The 23,066-nt window shown below is 34.8% G+C and overlaps 1 protein-coding gene across 1 annotated transcript in view; it reads left to right on the plus strand.

Annotated features, from left to right (window-relative positions):
- The window catches only part of DNER (delta/notch like EGF repeat containing), a 119,970-nt gene that overhangs the window by 74,894 nt on the left and 22,010 nt on the right, over positions 1 to 23,066 (plus strand). Inside the window, exons 6-8 of the mRNA XM_032193157.1 lie at positions 5,469 to 5,622; positions 9,114 to 9,227; positions 18,335 to 18,559. Coding sequence (XP_032049048.1) covers positions 5,469 to 5,622; positions 9,114 to 9,227; positions 18,335 to 18,559 — 493 coding nt within the window. The remainder of the gene's footprint in view (positions 1 to 5,468; positions 5,623 to 9,113; positions 9,228 to 18,334; positions 18,560 to 23,066) is intronic.

Raw genomic sequence — 23,066 nt, forward strand, 5'->3', positions numbered from 1 at the left:
TTATTAGTTGCATAATAGAATTTCAGCCAGGAAACTAATTCAGGCCCAGCATAAGCATCATAGTTAAAAATAGAAGGTGAATGTTTTGTTAAGCAGGATGGTTTTGCTATTGTTTAACTCATTTTAGGTGAGATATACCCTAAAATGTATTAGTCATTTCCCTAATGACAGTGCAAACAACTGCCAAAACTACATGCTTGACATGTACCAACTGCTGTATTGGTTTATCCCAAGACGCGTCCTCTGCATCTCTTTTTTTCAGAACTGAAACTTTATTTTTCTTTAGATTTCCAACATGCCCTTTGTGATTTGGTGTTTGTTTTTATCTGTAACTCACTCTGTTTGCACAATCTAGTCATGCAGGATGAAAAACAACTTCTTAGAAGAATACATATAAGTCCTAATGTGGTGAATGGGCTCAGAGCTGTGCTGGCTGTAGTCATTTTGTTTCCAGTGCCAAGAAGATTAATGACCGTCTTTGTGTTTTTATGTACTTCATAGTTTTATTCCATATCGAGTTTAATGTAATAGAATGTAGTAACACATCTGTTTAACGGGAAAGTTAAATGTAATTAACAATCTGCAGTTACATAAGTGCAGTGGCATACAGTCATCTGTGGAGTGCATAAAACCTGTAAACAAATGAATTCTAGTCTAACCTGGAAGTTCTGGCCAGTTTTCACTCATTCCTTACTGAGTTAGATGTTTTTTTTTTTTTTTTTTTGTTTTTTTTTTTTGTTTTTTAATATAGAATGTGGACATGCAATTACAAGCTCATAACGACAGTTTCTTTTTCTATAGTAGTTGTCATTGAACATAAAATTCACAGCTTTGAACTATGAACTTCTGTGAAGTGAGGTGATGCTGAACCAAAGTGACACCTTTTCCTTCTTTTGTACAAACGTTGTACCACAGCTTTGCTGCCATACTTGCTGTTTTTCCACAATGGAAGAATGAATGTGTCAAAAAAATAAAAGATCTTGGCATCATCACCATATAAATATCAGATTTGAAATTATATACTCAACTTTCAACCAGAATAAGTTGTCCACAAACAAGTTAGCTGTGAATAGAAGAGAGAAATCTTAGTACAAATCTAAAGTGAGATATATTTAGTGTGAATTTCTGATTTGGTGAAGGTTTTTAAAGTGAACTGTGGGCATCCATTGGATTTGAGAGCCACAACTTTGCTTACATATAGAGATATAATGATTTCTTTCACAGATTGCTCTGGTCCATAACTTCAGCTCTCCTGTGTAAAATGTAGAAGAGCAGATTGTGTAAATATGAAATTTTATTGCTAGAATTAGAACCCTTGAGATTTATACAAAAATAACTGGCCTCTGCCTACATTAAGAAATAATGGATTGAACTGAATAGTGATTGTTTCCATGTACTCTATATGGGTTATAAGTTCACGGGGTAAATCCACTTGATTATATTTGCAGAAAGGTGTGGTGGTTTTACAGTGCTAGGCAGCTAAACACCACAACCACTCTCTCACTCCCCCTCCTTAGATGACGAGAAAAGTAAAGATGAGAAGTAAAGTAAAGAACAATTCACGGGTTGAGATAAGGATAATTTAATTAAAGGGAAAAATAACAATAATAATAATTATTATTAAGAAAAGGTTATTATTAACTAAACAATTTAACTAAAGGGGAAAAAAAAAGGAAAGGGGAAAGGGAGGGGGGAAAGAGAAAAAAAGGAAAAACAAACAAACAAACAAAACAAATAAAGGCTATGTGGAAGTGCAGAGGAAATAAATTACTCTCTACTTCCCACAAATGAGTGATGGTTGACCATGTCCTTGCAGCAGGGCCTCAACGCATGTAGCTGGTGTTTGGGAGGAGGACCAACGTTTTCACGAGAGCCCACCCCTCCTCTCTTCTTCCTGTTTCCACCTTTTGTTGCTGAGTGTGACATCATGTGGTATGGAATAGCCCTTTGGTTGGTTTAGGTCAGCTGCCCTGGTGATGTTTCTTTCCTCACTTTTTTGCCCACCCCCTAGGAGGGTTAGAGAGAGTCCTGATGCTGTGCCAGCACTGCTCAGCAGCAGACACAACACTGGTGTGCTACCACTGCTGTTCTAGCTACAAATGCAGACCACAGGCTTGTATGGGCTGCTGCAGGAAAAGTTAACACCCCAGCCAGACCCACTACAAAAGACTGATTATAAAATACCCCGCTGCATGTCTAAAGGCAATTTCTCCTGCATAATTACTTAGTTTCCAGGATATTCCTAAATACAATATATTTATCACAGTTATGTTTTGCCCAAACAACTTACTGTAATGTTTGCAACGAATGCTGAAAGTCTTTCTCAATGAGAGAAAGCCTAGACATTCATTTTGTTCTAGTCCACTTACGAGCTTCTTTTCTACAGAAGAAGGAAAAAAAAAAAAAAAAAAGTTGCGGTCTTATGGTCTCTCTTCAGTCTGAAATTTCTGAATCTGATGAGCACAGTATTTATAAATCTGCTTACTTACAATAGGGAAAAATACACTGTATTCCAACTACGTTTCTAATATTGTGTCTTAGACACTATTTGCTTGGGTAAAAGCAAATTATTTTAAATAATTTATGTTACTGTCCAAAATAATACACATCTTCTATATGATAGATCTGTAATTCCATAATCAAATAAAATACACAGATGAGCTGTCTACTGATGGACAGTCATGGAATTATCAGATAGTGACTTCAATACTAGCATTACGGCAATGTGTAGTTTCTCCTTGACATAGTTTTCCTGAGTTTGCTAGTACATGTCATCTAGTCAAGAGAAAAAATAATAGTATAATTTGGAAAAAGTGAAGATGACATGCCTAATAAAACCAATGACACCTAATCTTATCTACAGAATAACTTGTCTGCATCTCATAACTATTATATGTCGTTATGAATTTCAGTTTGAAGTGTTACAACGCTTTTCTTGTGCTGCCTTCAAAACCCATTTTGTTAACTACTTTTTAGGGTAATTTGATCCTTATATCATGCTCTTAGAGAGATATCAGTATTATCTGAGCTTTTTAAAAACTTTTTATTTCATTAATATCGTTGAGGCAACGACATCACTGCATTGTTTAAATATGTTGTTAATACTTACGATATTAGCTACTGTTGCTTTGAGATGAGATTTTAGTGAAGGCTGAGCCATGCTATTTGTGTCTGAGTGGACAGTCCAGACATCTGTCATCATCCTCCTCTCTGATGAACGTTTCACGTAGTTTTGTATTTTATTCTCAGACTTAACATAAAGCAGCCACAAAGTGAGCCTTCCAAACAAACAGGTACCAAACTCTCTGTTTTGACGGAGTTAACTCTGATGGGATGTTACACTTGGATGTCTTGCCAAAGTGTATCTCTAGTGACAGATGTGGATCAGCCCATTCTCATTTTCAGTGCATATGCAAGGATGAGACACACATTTAAATAGGATCAAGACTCTGATCTCTTTGAACAGGGCACAGAATCTAGGCACAGTGCATGTATCTTTACTGGTACTCTCTTCATGTCCATTTTAAGCTGTAACAATTCTTTCAATAGCACAAAGACAGTAGTAGCACCAACACAATGTCTTCAGTGTATTTGTATTTTTTATCTCTATTAATGAAAAGATCTCAACAAGCTCAGAATGTTAACTGTTTAAATGAAGGTATTAGTCTAAGAAAAACTGAATGCATATGGCTACGTGAATGCAGAGAGAATCTGTATTTCAGAGAGAAATATGGGATACTTAGAAGAAATATTCACAACAGATCATGGCTAGATATTTGAATATAAGGTGAAACTGCAGGTTTCTAAACATTATTAGAAATAAGGTTTTAACTTTATAAGGAATTATTATTTTCTGATGCAGAATTTCCCATTTTAATCATACTCCTGGTTATACTCTGAAGAGTATATTTGTTATGATTTATTTTTATTTTTAGATGTTGCTATTCTAAGTTTCAGTACTATATTTATCAGATATGAGATTTGTACTACCTGAAATATTATTTTTGATAGGAAAGATAGTTCTATAATTCAGACCTGGCCTTTATTTCTGTAGCGTGAAAAGCAAAATTATTGTATACATATTTGCTTCCAGCAAATTCATAATCAGTGGCAAAAAATAAAATAAAATAAAATGCATCAACTAGGAATAATCTTTAAAGGTATAAAAAACATACTAGATTAATAATGATTTTCAGAGAAATAGATACAATTGAGACTGGAGTTAAAAATTGGAGGTTTATTCCTCTCAACTCCTCTATTTGATTCCTTTGACATGACATTGACGGTAAGGAAGGCACACAGTGTAGGACTGGTGTCCTACAGTAATTGTTTCCACTGTAAAAGGAAGTCAGGCTAGGTGATTCTTATGTGTTTGATGATGAATTGATATTGGGGATTATCTTTATAATAATTTTTTGTTTGATTGTTTTTATCCAGGTTGTCTAGTTTATACTTCTAGCTGCCTAATATCTATATTCCACGGCCATTTATCAATATTGATGTAGAAAACCATGTCATTTTTGAAACTATTTATTTCTACTTCCATTAGCATTAGTCCAGCCATCTGTATCTGTCTCCAAGTGCTTCATAAAGGGGAGAAGGGGAAACAGGACTTAAGATGCATCATGCCATGGAGCACAATTTTACCTGCTGTGGTATGATGTACATACATTGGAAACACAACCCAATAGCCTGGAATAACAGCAATGCTGCCTTGGTGGGCAGTGCAAATCTTCAACTGTTTGCCCATCTTTCCTTTCTGTTGAACTACAGCCTCATATGGAAACCTGGCACTGCTAACATGAGAGATTCGGAGCACTTTTGTGAACAGGCTTGGGTAAATATCATAACATGCATAGGGCATGTTCCTAGCTGGTACTTTTGGTGCTCCTTATAAATACAGACGTTGTTTTGAGTTTTGGAAATGTATAATGTTAATCCTTGTTTAGATTCTACCAGTGCAGTATTTTTAAGGAAAAATGTGTTTTACTGAGAACATATTTTTTTCTATGAAGATTTTCTTTTCTCCTTAAGACACAGCTTTATTTCTATGAAGCAAACAGAAGTAAAAATAGAAGATAAAATACTAACCCCATCTCTTTGTTCCATGCACATCCTGTACTTTGCATTACAATGTTTGTGCATGAGACAGCTGCATGTTTCTAGCCTAAATGATCCAGCTTGGAAATGTGAAAGAGAGTGAATGGGGTTGCCATCTAGTGTTTAATGAACAAAGAAAGTAAGGTATTTAATCTAAATGGATAGAACAGTTGAGAACTTTTCTTGCTTCTGTCTTTTGAGACAACCTTAACAATCTCAGCAATATAAAGATTTTTCAAATCTAGTATTAATTATTGTACTACTAACAAAGATGATAAATGACACACTATGCCTACAACAGGCCTTTTAGATTCACTGTGAAGTATAGATTCTGTTTTTTTTTTTTTTTTTTTTTTTTTTTTTCTTAGGCAACCTTTTTCTGTGACTGTGAGGATGAGTACCAAGGCTCCCAGTGTGAGGAATTTGATGCTTGTCAAAGCCAGCCCTGTCAGAACAACGCAACCTGCACCGACCTATTACAGAAACACGATGGGAACAATTTCACCTGCAGTTGCCTGGCTGGTGGGTATCATATTGTGCTGTGAATAATGCATTTTGTTTTAACATTTGGTGCATATCTTCTGCAGAGCAGTCAACTGTGTGTCTTCAGATAGCGGGAAAGTAGGAAAATAAAACCACATAAAGGCAGTTTTAAAAGGCTGTAAGACTCTTCACGTGTGAATAGTGCCACAAAAGCACACCACCATACAGACAAGCCATAATGTAATGAGGGAATTGTTCATAGCTGATAGAACTTTACCTAGTAAGAAAAGATGACCAAAATTAGTTGGTTTGCTGCCTAACATCAGCTTTCTCTTAATGTTTCTCTCTCTCTTTTTTTTTTTTTTTTTTTTCAAATTTAGATTTTAAGTATACGTTGTAGCTAACCCTTCAATGAAGATGCCTTAATTATTACTAGTAAACTCTTTTATTTAGTTACACTGGTGACACAGAACAATGTTTCTCCAAACTATGCAGCTGTTAAATTACCTTAAATTTTTGAAAACTTTTTTAAAATTCAGAAACTAAACTGAGTAACTTGTGGATTTGATTAATGATCAAGTGCCTGAGTTCTCTGAAGTTATTTTAAGAACATTTGCCATTAAAATTTGATCAAATGAACATAGACATCTTAATTGAAATTAAAATTAAACTAAATATGATGGTCATAGTTGAATGCTGGAGGATAAATTAACGTTACATGCTGATGGAAAAACTTTACAAAATGACTGTTATAGAAAACTCAGTGTTATCTCAAATCTTACATTTCAAAGATAAGCTCTATTATTGTAATAGAACATTTACTTTATTTCTAAATAATTTTAGAAAATTAAAGTACAATAAAAGTTGTATAAGATTAAGATAAATATCAGGTAATTTATTTTGCCTCCTACAAACATTTTACTGTACATTTTTATTTCTGTCAAAAAACTGAGCAATTTACTGGCTAATGAGTTATGAAATCACTTACTGGTCACTTGACATAAGAGTGAAAGGGGTCTTATCTGGGAAAAATGAAAATGGAAGATGCTTCTGGAACAGATCATCAGCTCTGCAGAATATAAAAAGCAGATGGAGAAATGAATAATTTGGTCAGGCTTCCAGTGGTTGTCTCTAAATGGTTGTCTAAAGATACACATTAATGCTGGATGGCTATTTATTTGTATGAACTAAAAAAAATAAATATGAAATATATGGTAACAACACTTTATTCTGACCTAAGGTGAGATCATGGAGTGGGCATTCTTACATTCTCTTAGAGATGGATATACTCTTATTTCTTACCCCTATAATAATAAAAACAAACATGAACAACAATAACAACAACAAAACACTATTTGTTTTGTGTGTGTTTGTTTGTTAATAGTGAACAATAGTCTATTCAGGTGGCCTACTCATTGTTAACTTGTGTTTCTACCCATTAAAAAATAATGTATATAGAAAAATATTAAAGATGGGAAAATAAGAGTTTAATCACAGCAACAGTAGTTTAATTATTGTTTTCTTTTGCAAAATTCAGAACCATTCACTGTATGAACAGTATTTTGTTTTCCAAATCTTGCTAGAAGGAAATGATATGAAAATCTATAACAGCACAAAATGAATAGGTGTAATGATTCTTTAAGTATTTGACCAGCAAACATTTTTTTTCCTACAATGATTGCTTAGCACCTCTAAATTTGTAGCACTTGCAACATACTTAGCATTAAACTCCCTAATCATATTCTCTTGCAGATGGACAAAACATGCCCTATAGATAATATTAAGATGGAACATATTTATTTTCATAAGGCTGACATAAAATATTATCTCTGATGAGTTTTGCCTCAAGCTATAGTGACATTCACAAGAAGCCAGAAAATTCGTTCAGCAAGCTTCAGAGCAACAAAATCAGTTATGCTTTTCTGTGCTAACATTCTTTTGGATGCACACTGAATTCCTGTGTAATTCTTAGCTCTCACATACTTACAATGATTTGAAGATGGAAAAATGTTTTAATGATTTAAGTGCATTAAACACTTCATTATGATTCATAAAAATAATCAGCTGAATGTGAGAACTGGGAAGCATGTAGATGAAACAAATCAGTTGATGTAGTCTCTAGTATTTCATTTCTGGTTTTGTAAATGTTATGTTAATTTAAGACCGATTAGAATTAGATAAAATCCCTGACTAAGAATAAGGCTGAGGTCTCTCCACATGCCCCCTGGTCCAGAGGAGCTATCTCACAAGAGCACAGTTCTGGTTTTCAACCTTATTCCTCTTGAGTTTAGGTTACTTATGGGCATTAATCTAGATACAACAGAGTTGCTTTTTCCAGGCTTCACATTGCAGAAAGTAGGATCATAATGTAGTTCTCAATAGCATATAAAAGCGGTAAGGTACACAGAGAAGAAAGTCTTAGAGATTCTTTTCTATAGTAGTGCAACTCCAAATATAACAATCTGTGTTGAGACCTACTTTCTGGTGACATGAATAGATTTGAAAAGACAACTATTAGCCTGATGAAAAGGTTTTAATTAAATACAATTATTTAATCACAATAACAAAAACACACACACCTTTTTTATTATTTTTGGTTTTATTTTTTCCTTTCCTGCATAAGCAAAATCTTAGTCCAGGCATGTCCTCTGCCTCATTTTGAAGTCTTTGTCTCAGATACCTGCTCACAGCAGTGTTCTAACAGTGTCATCTAGTCCTAGCTTATGGGTCTTTAACACCAGCCATGGTGCTTATGATTTTATTTATTTATTTATTTTTAAGTAAAACACCTAGTATATAGTGTGTAGTTTCTTCTGTTATTGATTCAAGACAGTTTCTAGGAAGTAAATAAAAATTAGAACAGGAATTTGTGTTGTATTTGTTGAGGTATTTAAGTTAGGAGTATTTAATGATTTAGATTATGCTTTGTAAGTTTGTTCATTTTTTGGATGTTACAGACTTCAGACATATGGAACAAAGCAAACTGACGGTCAAATAATGGAGTACACACAATCTGTAGCTTGTGAACTTATAGAAGCTTATTTGGAAGAGTTTGCAATTGTGCTGAGCAGTTCTTCACAGCTCCCACTTAAAATAAACACCCTCTCTGAAGCCCAGAAGTAGGAACAAATAACAGTCATTCAGCATATGCACAAATATTTCAGATGACAAGTCTTGTTTGAAGTCTTCCTAAAGATTTTTCACTTGAGATTCAAGATGCATTTGAAAATCATTCAAAATGACCTTTTTTTTGGTTGTATGGGTCCTGATGAGAACCCATCACCAGTAAAATGCAATTTGATATAATCTCTAGATTTCCACCACTTATTTATGTTTCTCCAGTGAAGTGTAAGTTCTTATTAAAAATCTCATTTTATAAGAAATTAGGAGACTGTCCCAGTTTCTATTTATTACTTTGGTTAATTCTGTTTAAGGAAACTAATATTAGTGTTTCGGTGACCTAATAATATGTTTAGTGAGAAAATCTCATTTTCCCTAAATTTTCTGAATGTTGTGTGCTGTTTTTGTAGGTTACACTGGAGAGCTGTGCCAGTCAGAGATTGATCATTGCATCCAGCAGCCATGCCAAAATGGAGGTACCTGCTCATCCAACATCCATGGATTCGCTTGTCAGTGTCCAGAAGGTAAACAGTAATGATTTTTCTTGTACCTTGTACAAAGTGGTGTTCCATGGGGTGTACTTAGTCTGAACTTTCAGTTACATGAAAATACATTCAAAGTTGTACCTTAGGCCATAACTATAAGCAGAAAAAAATCCAGATGAGATATCTCTGTGTCATCAATAACACACAGAGTATGGTAAGAGCTTAGTGTTTCAGGGCATATGTTGCACAGAAATGTTCTCTCTATTTGCTTTCACCTCCACAATAGAAATTAGGCTCCAGCACTGTGAGAAAGATAAGACAATCTGAGGATCTAGCGTTTGTTCTGGTTTTTGTGTTGTCCAGTAAATGTGTGACAAAAGCTGCCTTCCATGCATTATTTGCATTTTTCTGGATCTGGGTCAGCTGGGTAAAGACTAAATGAATATTTTCAGTCCCCAAAATATTTAATTCATTTTCCTTTCTATTTGGAATTTGTTTCTTTTCCTACATGATCCTTTCAGTGATTCTCATTGGTAAACTTTGTAAATGTAACTATGTGAGATGAGGACACTGTGATGGCGATGTGCATGCTTTTGTAACGTTTTGCTGAATGGAATGGCAGATAAAGTTATCGGGAGTGAAAGCTCTCAATTATGAATTCTTCTATTAGTTATTTATAATTAAGATTAAAACCTTGAACTAATTATATTTCTGATGTCAGTTAATATGCGGATGTTTTTGTCATGTCAGCACCCTGGGTTTGCTCTAAGGGTACGACTGATAACTATTCTGGTAATGCATAATTGCTTAATAATGAAAGATTATTTGTAATTTCTTTAGACTGATTCCTCACTTTTCTAGATTATTATACTTTAATGAGTGACCTACTTAAAACTGTGTTGAAACACAGACATGTTTTGACATCAGGGCAGATTTTGCATTTGGAAGAATTTTAGTGATTGTCTTACAACTAGTGGTAAAATTCAGTGAGAAAATTTTTCAATATTAGACTTGGTCAGTTATTTATTTGCATTTTTCTTAGGAAATCTGTTCAAGGGCTTCTGTGTGTCATGTAACTTAACTCCTTGCTCCTAATGACCTATTAATCAATATGACAACCAACGCTCAACTTCTTTTACTGCTGTTTGAGGCTCTGGCCATGACAACAGGGCTGTGTGTGGGTCAGGGTCCCCATGAGCCACCCTCTGCTGTGTGAGTGCTGTGGTGCTGCAACTAGGAAACAGTGCTCAAAGACTAGCTGCTTGGTGCCCTGCTGAAAGTCATTTATACCTTGATTATTGTGTGGGGTTGCGGCTGCTCTCCTGCCCAGGGAGCTCATGCCAGCAGTGGGTCATCCATGAGGGGTCCGGGGCAGGCCCCGGTGTAGGCATCAGGGGCAGGAGTGCCCAGGGCCTTTGCAGCTCCTCTCTGTGGTGTGAGAGAGCCCGTTGGCTGGGAGCAGGCCCAGCACAGGAGAGAAAACAGCCTCCCTTCATCCCTCTCAAGAACTGTTCTACCTGAAGAGAGGGATGGAGAGGTTATTTGATGTGCCATTGCTCGATGTGTAGTGTTCTTCTTATTAATAGTAGGTTTTCTGCTGCAGGAGGACCAAGTTACTTGTGCTTCTCTCTTATCGTCAGTCTTATTTCTATTTGGCTATCTCTGTGCAATGCCACTTGGTCCTACAGCCTTGTTGGCTGCTTTGTGTCTCCAATATTTCCCAGCATAATTTCTGTAATTCTAAGAGCAGCCACATTACAGAGCCAGGACGAAGTTGCTGAAGGAGCTGTTGCTCTGATTACTTATTTATTTGTCTAACATGCTCACATGCTATAAATATTCTCCTCCTCAAAAAGCAATGGGTCATCCCAAGGTAAAAATTGTACTGAAATACATTTACAACTCTTGTTAAAATCAATTTTTGTACATTGACCTGAATTATTCCCAATGTAGAGGGAAAACAACAACAACAACAAAAAACACTTTTGGAGAGAAGAGAAGGTTTCAGGAATCACCTTCTGAAGAATCACTTTCTGGACTGGCCAGGGTTATTCTCCTTGGAAAGAATAGTCTTGTATACTTCTGATTCTGAGTCCCTTGGAAATTAGCATTTTCTGAGAAAATCATTCTTAGGCTTGTAGAACACATGCCATCTTTTGTGCATGGTTGCTTTTCTATAGTGAGCCTGTGATAGAATAACAGAATGGTTTGGGTCGGAAGGGACCTTAAAGTCCACCGAGTCCCAACTCCCTGCCAAGGGCAGGGATAATTCCCACCAGCCCAGGCTGCCCAAATCCCATCCAGCCTGGCCTTGGGCAGTGTGAGGAGTGGGCCACCCACAGCTTCTCTGGGCAGCCTTTAACAGTGCCTCACCACCCTTGTAGAGAAGACTTTCTTCCTTAGATTTAATCTAAATCTACCCTCTTTTAGTTTAAATTTACTACTTGTCCACTACGCTCCCTGATGAAGTGTCCCTCTCCAGCGTTCCTGTAGGCCACCTTTAGTTACTGGAAGACCATTGTAAGGTCTTCCTGAAGTCTTCATGATAACAGCAGCTCCAGGGGTTTTCCTTGACTTTCTAGTAATTACTGCTGTTTCAAAGGGTGAATACTTCTGATGAGGTTATGTAGTCGTGTTTCCTGCTTATGTCCTCACCATAAAGAGAGAAGAGCATTGCTGCAGAAATGATGCTTGGCATATTTGCAAGGGCCAATGCTGCTGCTGTGGAGTAGCCAGTAGGCTCTTAGATAGTAAGGTGTTCCTTTTACATCTTGTTTTGGAAGACCTACTAATGCCAACAAGCTCAGGAATTCATGTATTGTGGTGGAGGGAGAGAAAGGTTTCATTTTTCTAGATGCTTTTTGAGACCTTATTCTCTCACAGAGGCATATTTTGAGTGCTTTTGATTGGTTTTGAAGAGATTTGGTTATTTTTGTAGATACAACAAAAAATAATTAATTGAAAATTACAGGTGCTGCAACTTGCAGATTTGCTTTTTTTTTAGTGTGCTCAAATTTTCCATTAAAAATAAAACACACACACAAAAACCATGACAGATTTTCTAATTTAAGTAAGATCTCTAGCTCTGCTGCTGTTCTCCTGCTGTGTGTAATAGCAATTGCTTGTTGAGAAAAGGCCTTTCTTTCTGTAGTGCTAATTCAGCACAGTTGGGGAAAACTAGCCAAAGAGCTTATACATGTGTAAAAACTAAAACTGGAGATATAGTGTGGACAGGCAGAAAACGATAAGAGCAGATGGAAAATGTCATAAAGGGAGAAGAAAAAGATGGCAGAAAAATGAATGAGATGGAAACAATGAGGAATGTTCTAGAGACTGTACAGTTCTTTTAGAAATGAGATCTGTGGCTCATGAAAGAGGCATGTGATAACTTACAGAAGGTGAGATTTGAGTGAAAAATCTCTGAAAAAGAAGCCTAGAATGAATACGAAAATGTCGTGATTATTCTTTAGACAAATTTATTCTCTTAATAAGGTGAAGTTTTTTACACTTGAAGGTTTCATTTTCTGTGACACATTGTAGAATTTAATGTGTCCAAAATGCTCAAAAATAAATTGCTGTATGAAATTTGATGAGTAACCTTTTATTAAAGAGCAAATTGTATTTTACGCTCAAATCTGTAATGAATAAACCTGAGCAATATTAAGGACTGAAAAATGTATTTTAAAATTTCACATTATTATTATTGTGAAGGGGTTATTCATTGCAATATTTGTTAAAATAAATAAATATAGAAATAATAATCATTTGTGATAAGGAAATGCAAGTGTTACTAATCTGCTATCACGCATGCAAATCTTGTCAAATTGGTAGAATGAAAGACTTGATATTTTTTTATATATAATATGTTTGTATTTTATGTATTTTAAACATTTGAAGAGCTTTTGCCAAGTTCATTCATAAGATATTATTAAATCAATAGTGGAATATGATAGATAGATATGTTTTATCTGAACAAAGCCAGATGAAAATAAACAAAGAGTGGATCAGTTATAAGAAAGAAACAAACTCCTGTAAGATGTTTAGATGTTTCTGAAATTCTCTTATATGCAATTTCAATGTCCTGATAATATCTGCAGATGAACTTTATCCAGTACTGTCGGAATACATTGATTTTCAATTAAAAAAAAAAAAAAAAAAAAAAAAAAGGCATGTAGTTGACCAGCCACGTGAAACCGTCCTAGATTCTTGGGATTTTGCTTCTTCCTCTATCTGGAGGTTACCGGCTCTGATAGGAGTCACAGAAAACTTTTAATCCAGATTAATATAAAATACTCTTCAGCAGTAAGTTTCATAACCAGTCTGTAGAAAGAACTAGAGAGAAAACAATGTTATGTTTAAGAGTTAAATGTTTAGATTACTTGAAATTCACGTTTCAGGACTGATTTTATTTTATTGTTGTCAGTTTGATTTGTCTAGCTGCAGGTAATTATAGCTAGGTAACATACAGAGCAAAAGTGCTCTGAAACACCTGCTTATAATTGGAAAACAGCAAATTAATGTTCTTATTGTGGTTTCTGCAATTTACAAAATACAGAGCTTGACAACTATAGAAGATGCTAAGCTGTGATTCATATGTGTTGATTTGCAACAGCAGCTAGAAAATGCACATTATCGCCATGAATTTTAAATGACAGGGAGAAAATAAGTTATTTTCCTATATTAAGAATTAGTTTTTATGATTTTCACTTCTTCTGGGCTTCATTGTTCATGTAAAAGCCTTTTTCTAGATCATATCTTGCAAATGTAATTCTAGCTTCTTCAGGTTTACGTACTTGAACCTCTTTATTATCTTGATTCCAGGAAACTAGGATACACAGCTGTTGTATCTGTAAGATTTCCCAAGGTTACCAGTGATTACAGAATGCAGAATACTTCATATTACCAGAAGAGAGTCTAATTTACCTGTAGAACATTTTGTTGTTAATTAAAAATTTTATGGCTGTTTAGTTTCTGATACTTTATGCTAATCCTGTGTTTTTACCTGGCATTGTCCCAAATTGACCCTATTTTTAGTAGACTTCTTGTTAATTTTTCAACATGTTTAGCCTCTGTTTGTTGAGACTTAGCTAGGGTGAATTTCAATCAAAATCTTGCAACTACTTTTTAATCATTTCTTGTTTCCTTATGATATGTTTTTCCCTTTACAGAATCCTGGTTAAATTCCATCAGACATCTTGTATTTCCTCATAAAACAATTTTCTGTAAGGAAAGTAACAAATTGCTTGTTTTTCTTTCAGTATTTATCCATGGATTTCAAACCTAAATGTTTTCTAATCACTAGTCATAGCAATTCACAAGTTTATATTTCCACATTTGCGTTTTTCTTGGAATTAGGTCTAAGATAACATTCGGGCAATCTGGTTGTTTCACAGACTGTATAAAAAGCAGTTGTACAACATCTTCAGAAAATGTTTGACTTCCTTGATTTATTGCTTGACTCTTGCTTTCAATAGCCAAGTAATTAAAATCTCACCATGATGAGAAATCTGGCTTTTATCCAGAGCTTTTTTATCTCTGAAAACATTTTCTGATCTACTTTCTGTCATTGCCCTGGAGGTCTGTAGCAATATAGAAAGAATATCACCTGACTGGCTACCTTTTTTCTTGACAACTAACCACATGGTTTGTTCAGTGTAAGCACAAATATTGCATTGTGTCTTTGAACAGTATAACTCTTTTCTAATATTGCCTTTCCCCTTTGCTTTCTGTGTTATTCCTTTGGTAAATTTTGCTTCCAGAAATTTTAAATCATCAGTAGTCTTTACATTTTAGTCACGTCCCTGTTACATGAATAATGACCTAGATGCAGGGTTGTGTTTGTCAGCTAGCTGAAGAACAATTCAGGGGATAATCTTCTGCCGTTAAATGTAATCCTCATTCTTTTTTCTTCCAGCATTTTACTCTGTTTTCAATCAATACATCTCTGCATTTGATTTTTAAATTTATTGACATTTTTTGTTTTCAACAATTTTATTGATATGGACACAAAGGTACAATCATAAATGTTGAAATAATACATGTTTGATGCAGATGTGTGACTACTGTTGATTCTAGTACTTTTAGATACTTAACTCGTACCATAAGATTTAAACTTCCAGAAGAACTGAACACATTTCACAGTGCAGTCAAAGATAGCACAAGGGCAATATGTTTTAGTATATTTTAAACTTGCATATGTTCTTGAAGTGCTTTGTCACTTGAAACATTAGCCATCTGCCAGTAAGCTTCTCTTTGTAGGGAAGATTATGGCAAAGGTTGTAGTGAAGCAGCATTAGTGTAATGTGTGACCTCAGATCTCCTTGATCCTTTTTAATCCGGTTTCAGAGTTAGTGTAGAGATTTCCCCAGACTCATTGGTTGATCTCCTGGTAATACTTAAAAGTCCTTGCAGATTCTTTTAAATCCATCTAGGGTTTTATGGTAAAAGTAAAGGCTTTTCTAATTTGCCAGCAAACTGTTGCTGGAATTAGATATTTGATTTTAGGGTCTCCATTCCCTTCAGTTTCTGATGGCTATGCAGCTACCATCTACAGGAGGGACCTCTACTACAGGATTCCCCGATATCTGTTTTTAGGTTGTCTCTTTTCCACATTACTGTGCAGGTGGTACTGATAAAGCCCGTGAAGCAATCTGAGCCATAGGACATCAGAGAGGGAAGAATGTCCTTACCGATCTTCTTTGCCAGAACACTGCCATATCTACATTTCTTTCCTGGTCTGTAGCTGAGGTTAGGAGTTATTTATAGTTAACTGTTAATGATTTCAATCTCTGTTTTTTTTTGTTTTTGTTTTTGTTTTTTTTTTTAAACTGTTCATTCCATATGTCTGGCATGAGTTATGAACATATGAGGGAAATGTGGCTTTTTCAGTTCCTAAAAGCCTCCTGCCAAAAGTGTCCAAGAATATGTTGATTTTGTCTAGAACTCACAGGGCAGTTGTTACCTTTCCATCTTTTCTGTAGCTACAATAATCTGTGGTTTGTTAATTCTCTGAATAGAACCCTGTAATACACTCTGTGTAGGTTACTAATTTTTTTATACCCATTTTCCCCTCTTTCTCACATAGTTCAATGAGTTTTTGTGGATCTATAAAATAGTGTGCCTCTCTCTGAGGGATCCCTCAGGAGGTTTCAAATTAATTGCCAGTTTATTTTATTTTATTTTATTTTATTTTATTTTATTTTATTTTATTTTATTGTGTGTGCTGGAAACTTTAACATCTTTAGGTTAGTTATCTCAATTCTCACTAGCTCTTCAAGTCTTGGAGCTCAGTCAAGTTGACAGACCATGCTCAGTTCACTAGATCTTTCTGGACCAGGTTTTTAACAAACCTAAATAAGAACAAACTAGAGTTTGAACCTGTTCACAATATTTTTGTTACGCTTTAAAATGCAAATTGATCTATTTCTTATATATTTTTTTTCAGAAATGCAAACTTCTTGACTTGCTATCCATGATTACAGTGCTGGAAGTACAGTAGAAACTCGTATGCTCTGAAACTAACGCATCTGTCAAATTTAACTTAAAACCATTTCCTCATGTATCTTGCTTGAAACGTGAAATGATACTGTTTAGAACAAAAAATATTTACACAGTAAGATAATGAGATGCTGTAAAGTTTATACTGAATATAGTATTTTGTCTCACTTGCAATATTCATCATATGCTTTATGCAATAGAGAGATTCAGTTCTCGTACATTTGTTTTTAATCCAACATTGAGGCTTTATAAATATAAAACCTATAGCTATATGGCCAAAAATCCTCTTCATTCCATCAGGGATAAGATTTTAAACATTGAGTGTTAATCCAAAGTGTCACCTGTCATTATTTGTCTTCATGCTCTGAGATGTTGGCAGGCTGCTATAGAACAGAGCCAGCTCCTCCATCTTCATCGCTCCTGTCAATAGTAGGCAAATGCTGTGGGATTTCTGTTATCATTATTTCTTTTTATTTCATTTTCTATTTTTCTGATTAAATATTTTTGGTCTGTTAAAATAATTTTTCATGCGTTTGCTTATTTTCTTCTCTTGTTCTGAAGGGTGTCTGAGATGGGGCTGCAACCTCCTCAGTAGCTGTGGCCATGTGGCTTTGTGGCTTGTTCTCTTTTAGACTGGCACAACTGCCATAGTTTATGCTTTCCATTAGAGCAGATTTGTTCAGCTGGCTTGATGGGTCTCGAGTGGAGGCTGGCCTGATTTGCTCCTGATTTGGCATTCCGAGTGATTACAGTATTGAAATTTTAAGAGCTGTTCTACGATGTCAGATATGCCAGGGAATTTTGACCAGACGTGTTTGCTGAGCAAAAGTGATGATCTGTAGGAATGAGCCATACCATTTCCACGAGGAAATCGTTTTAAAAAAAAATAAAAATTGAAAGGATGGTTTGCTCTTTTATTTGGACGGGTAATAGAATTTGAATATTCTTCTTGGACTTGCTTTACATACAATAATGTTACTATGTAACTGATGTATGCATATATGTGTGATACAAACTATAGTAAATAAAATAATATTTCATAATAATTATGAATTTTATGCAAGTATTATTCTTTTCTACATTTAAGACAAAACAGAACTCCTCCCTTGCAATGATATTCTTTTCTTTATGCTGAATTTTACATGGTGTTGCTTCAATAAATCATTGTCAGCTAATAAGAGGTATGTTCTTCAAAAAATGAATTCTTTTAAATTATTATAGATTAGTTAAACTCATGGGGTCCTTTAGAGTTGTTATTCTTAACCAACACATTAGCAGTAATGAAAAAAGATCAATTTTGGATTTTTTTTTTTTTTTTTCCTTCCAGGCTAGTCTGTTAATAAGTTACTGATCCCTAGAAAATTTCTTCCACTTTTCTAGCCATATGTACTTAAAGTGGATAAGCCCTGTCAGAATCAACAAATACTTTTGGACTTCACTGTTTTAATCATGTGATAGTATGATGCTATCTGAAATATCTTGTATCATACAATGTTAACTGGTAAAATTAGAATTTAAAGTATATAGGGAGTCTGTATTTTTCTCATTGTCATAGAATAAAAAATGTAGATATGTCCATGTCTTAATTTTAACTTGGTTTAATTATTACAATTGTATGTTTAACTATCAAAACCATTTATTTCTTTTAGGGTTTTTAGGAACCTCTTGTGAAGACAAAATAGACCCTTGTGCATCATCTCCCTGCCAGAACAATGGAACCTGTTATGCCGATAGACTTGTCTTCTCCTGCAGTTGTAGTCCTGGATTTACAGGACCTATGTGTGCTCAGCTGATTGACTTCTGTGCTCTGAATCCTTGTGCACATGGCATTTGTCGCAGTGTTGGAACCAGCTACAAATGCCTCTGTATCCCCGGTTTGTACCAAACAATTACATTACATGTTTTATAAATCTTCCAAGGTTTTATACGTAGATTCCAATATATAGTTTATATATAGTTTAAATATATATAGTTTAAAATTAATTCCTCTTTTCTTTTCAGTATGTAAAACACGTTGAGCAGATGTTCTATCTGTTTAGAATGACAATAGGAATCTTTTGATTTAGAAAATCAAAAATTGCAGGGTAAGCACTGAAAATACCCACTGAGATCCATATGGGTTGGTGATATTTACAGCTGTGTTATAAAAGAGTATTGTGCAGGATAAACCTTTCTAAGGTGAGGTATCACTGTCATCGAAATTACAAAATTTGATAGAGAGAATGGAAAACATGACAGCAATGTTGGGGAAGGAATGGAAACAGACAAGGTAGTTCAACAAAGGAAGGAAAAAAATGGTTACCCTAAAGGGTTTAGTTCTGCCATGCTTGTATAAGTTATCTCTCTTCAGAAGTTCCAGTGGTACTGCTCAGGTGAGTACAGCTGGTGGGCTTGGGTGGTACCTGCTTGATGACACAGCTTGTCTGTGCATGGTGTCTGGGTTGCGTTTTTCTTAGGTCTAGATATTTTTTTCTTTATTATACCAATGTTGTAAAGTATTGAGCTTTTATGGCCCCTTTAAATATTTTAGCCCTGAAAACTAATAGGTAGAGTAATTGAATGAATTATACCATATGTGTAGAAAAAGATTATATTTTAGTGCACACCCACTACCACTTATGCATTTACAGGGTAAAAAACAATAATCTTTCTTTTGGTTTAAATAATTTTTGCACTATTGTTTAAAAGAAAAAAAAAAAAAGTTCCTATGCAGCTATAAACTTGAAATCTGCAAAAGTTAAGTGGAAAATAAATCCCCAGTGCACAAGGATGAGTTAAGGAGTGAAGCTGGATAGTTAGTAACTACATAAACGTGACACTGCGATGTGCGTATTGTTTTGGAAGCTCCTTTTGGAGAAATGCCTGCTCTCTGCTTTGACTTGTCTTCTGGGAAGCCAGTCGCAAGTCTCCATCTCCAGCTCTTTTCCTTGTCTCCTCAGTTAGCAAGTTGTGGAGCTACCCTACCAATCATAAAGCCTGAAGTAGATTGCTAATCTGAGTATTAGTATGTACAGCATCCCAATGCTTTCTTTTGGCTTGTACATAGAAAGAAGGTGGCTTCTTTCTCTTCCAGAGAAGTTTCTCTTTCTGCTCCCTAGAAGGAAGCCCACAATCTGTTCCTATAATGCGTTTCTTCTCACAGTAGTATAGTGAGTATTAAGACAAAAACAGGGTAAAAATAGGTGTTTCATTTGACTTTCAAGTATTGTTGGCATTTTGAGGAAGAAAGATCCAATGTCCCTTCTTGCTGCTTGTGTTTCTTATGCCTTCTTAGAGCAAGGTGAAATATAGGCAACTCTTCTATTTTCCTTGACAGGAGTGAGGTTTTATCTAAGATTCTGTAGCCCGTAAAACTGGTATCTCATCTGAAAAAAGATCTCTGAAGACACAAGTAAGAACTACCAGCTTATATTTTGGATTGTATATTTAGTGCACACTTCAAAGTGTTAGTTTCAGTAACTGATATATATGATCATCAAGGAAGTTCCATATGTTGAGAAGAAAGTTTGAAACTGGTCAAGGATGAAAGCATTCACCGCTTTGTAGGAATAATGGATTGATTTTTGAAAATAAGTTATCACTCATTAAATCAATAGATGTGGAAAGAACAGGTTTCAGCATTATGAATACTTCAGCATAAGGAATCATGCTGTGTAGCAAGATTCTTGCTGATGTATGCTATCCTGAGAGGGAGGCCAAAATATGGTTGTATAGTTTCACAGCTTTATTGCTGAGATTTTGTTCTTTCATTGTGTTTTGATTTTGGGAAGAAGACACTTCTGGTAATAGGTCAGACACTAACATTAATCATCGCTACTTAGACACAATGAAAGAACCATCAGAACCTTTTTTTTTTTTTTTTTTTTTTTTTTTTTGAGAAGTACTCACAAATGAACAGAAGTTAATGGAAATTACAGGTTTATAATCAAAATACATTCTACATTCTGCTTTATAAAAGGAGAAAGATATAAATGTGAAGTGCAGACTCTACCATAGCAGTATAGCAGTGTTATAATTTATTTCTTGTTCAGGAAATGAGAAATTATACCTATGGTATTATAAAAATCTCATGATATCATATAGGAACTTCTGTAAGCATCGAGACATATTACCTCATTTAAAACAAAACAAACATCACTACCCCCCCAACAAAAATAAATAAACAAATAAATAAAAGCTTGCAGCTTTTCTGAAACTAGAGTGTAGGTAGATTTGTTTGTTTGTTTGTTTGTTTGTTTTGGTGGCATGATAGGTGAGGATATTTAAGTGACTTCAGAATACAGAAGTAGTATGACCTATCATTTGGTTTCTGTTATATACTTCAGGAAGTGAAGATGACAATTCTTTCATTTCAAATTTTCAGTCCTCCTTTTTGAAGTGTTTAAATGCTTTGCCATTGTATTGCATAACAGAGGAACCCCTAGAGAATATAACTGATTATTGAGATGAAAAGCAACATACTTAATCATATTTAAATAGAGCTAGCATACCTGTCTTATTGAGAGAACAAGCTAGAATTCATATAAGTTGATAATTAGTTCCATGTCTGAAAAAATATCTTTTGATTGCAAGTGGTTGAATTTTCCAGGTGATATTTTCCTGAATTCTTTATTAGAACTAATAACGTGATAGTTTAATATTTACTCATTCACTGTTCTTTTCCTTGCCCAGTCCTCAGAAGGACTAAATAGCAGAGGGCGTGAACAGGAGAAAACGGGTTGTGATTCTAAATAAATAAATATCTACACCTGTAGATATGATGTGGAGGGGAACACTTGACAGGTAGGAACATGAAAGTTGCTTGGTAGCATCAAGCTATTCCTTGCTTGGCTAGTGTGTATTTTGTTAACTTGTTCAGATTCTGAATAGAAAAGGGCTGTTTTTCTAGCTGTTGCATAGTGCAAGCAGTTAGGGCATGGTCAAGAAAAATCTCTACAGAGGATGGTGAAACTATTGAGATGAGGAGCTGCCTAACTCTGGAGGACATGGAAAGTGATGAAAATATATCTATATGGTTTGATTCTTCAGTGGTTTTTGATGTATGACTGAAACCAGAGTTAACTGGGGGAAAAAAAAAGACCTACAAAGAGTACAAAGAGCATTTTAAAAAAAAATACCTGTGCTGTGTATGCTCTGGAAAGTTCTGAAAAGAATAGACAGGAGACAAATGCTTTGAATTATAGAAACTGAAAAACAAAGAAAGATATTTTACCCTTGGATAACTGATGCATTACGTCATCCGAAGCCTGAACTTCCCAGTTAGTGTCAAAATTTTCTCCTACGTTTCTAGCACAAAAAGGGATCCAACTTGGAACTGTAGTATCAGGAGCTGTCCAGCACAAGGGCTCTCCTGAGGCGTCCCTGAAAGGCGATGCTAGGCATTTCTTGTTCTGGGAAAACCAGAGAAGGCTTAAGAATCTTCAGTATGTCTTCTACCTGTCTTCTACCTCTCATATATTATGGAAACTTATTTTTATTTAAATAATATTTGTGATCTTAAAAGTTAGCCAGGTAAGAAGCCATAGAGGTTGTATCCAAGACCCTATATTACCCTTCTTAAAGTTGTACTTTTTTGCATTGCTCCACATGTGAAATTTTATTAGAAGTATTTAAAAAAATGATTTCTTTTTTAAAAACATTAAAACCATTGTTTACGATTGACTGCTGCAATTTCAATTTTAAAATGATTATTTGTTTTAGAAGGACTTCCCTCTAAATAGGATTACCTGCTTCATATAGTGGTAAAACTAAAGGCCAAATTATGAAATTGTTCTTTTAACTTGTAAATAATTGAAAAATTTGGATGATTTATTTCTGAAGGTCATTAGAACAGCACTCAAGATGTAGGAAAATAGGAATAGTGAAAATTGTTTTCTTGTGCCTTTTAATGGTTATGAATCTTTATTTCTTTTTTTTTTTTTTTTTTTTTTTTTTATATATAGATTATCAGCAGAATTTTAACAACCTACTTTCAGAGATTTTCCCCATAGTTTAATGGCACAGCAGACAAATGGAAATTGAGTTCTTTATAGTTCAGTGTTTAGAAGTCACCATAACGCAAACTTTGCAAATGGTTTCCATAATTTTTTTAAAGACAGCCAAGAACAATTAAATTTTAGGATTTCAATGTTACAACTCCTAAAAAGCTAAAGTAGAGACTATAGAGCATGGCCCAACACGTTTTTGCTATCCTCATTAAAAAGCAGTGTGATAAAGTGCATGAATTAGGCCTCAGCTGTATTAAAAACCTGGATTCTATTTACAATTTTGCCTGCAGAGATTTTGATAGTCTCTGCTACATTACTTGTAAAGTGGGTGAATAAAATTTGCGTGCAGTTTGGCAGCATTATCAAGGTTTAATAATAAACATTCTGGACTAAA

Source organism: Aythya fuligula, chromosome 9 (assembly GCF_009819795.1).
Source record: "Aythya fuligula isolate bAytFul2 chromosome 9, bAytFul2.pri, whole genome shotgun sequence".
Lineage (NCBI taxonomy): Eukaryota > Metazoa > Chordata > Aves > Anseriformes > Anatidae > Aythya > Aythya fuligula.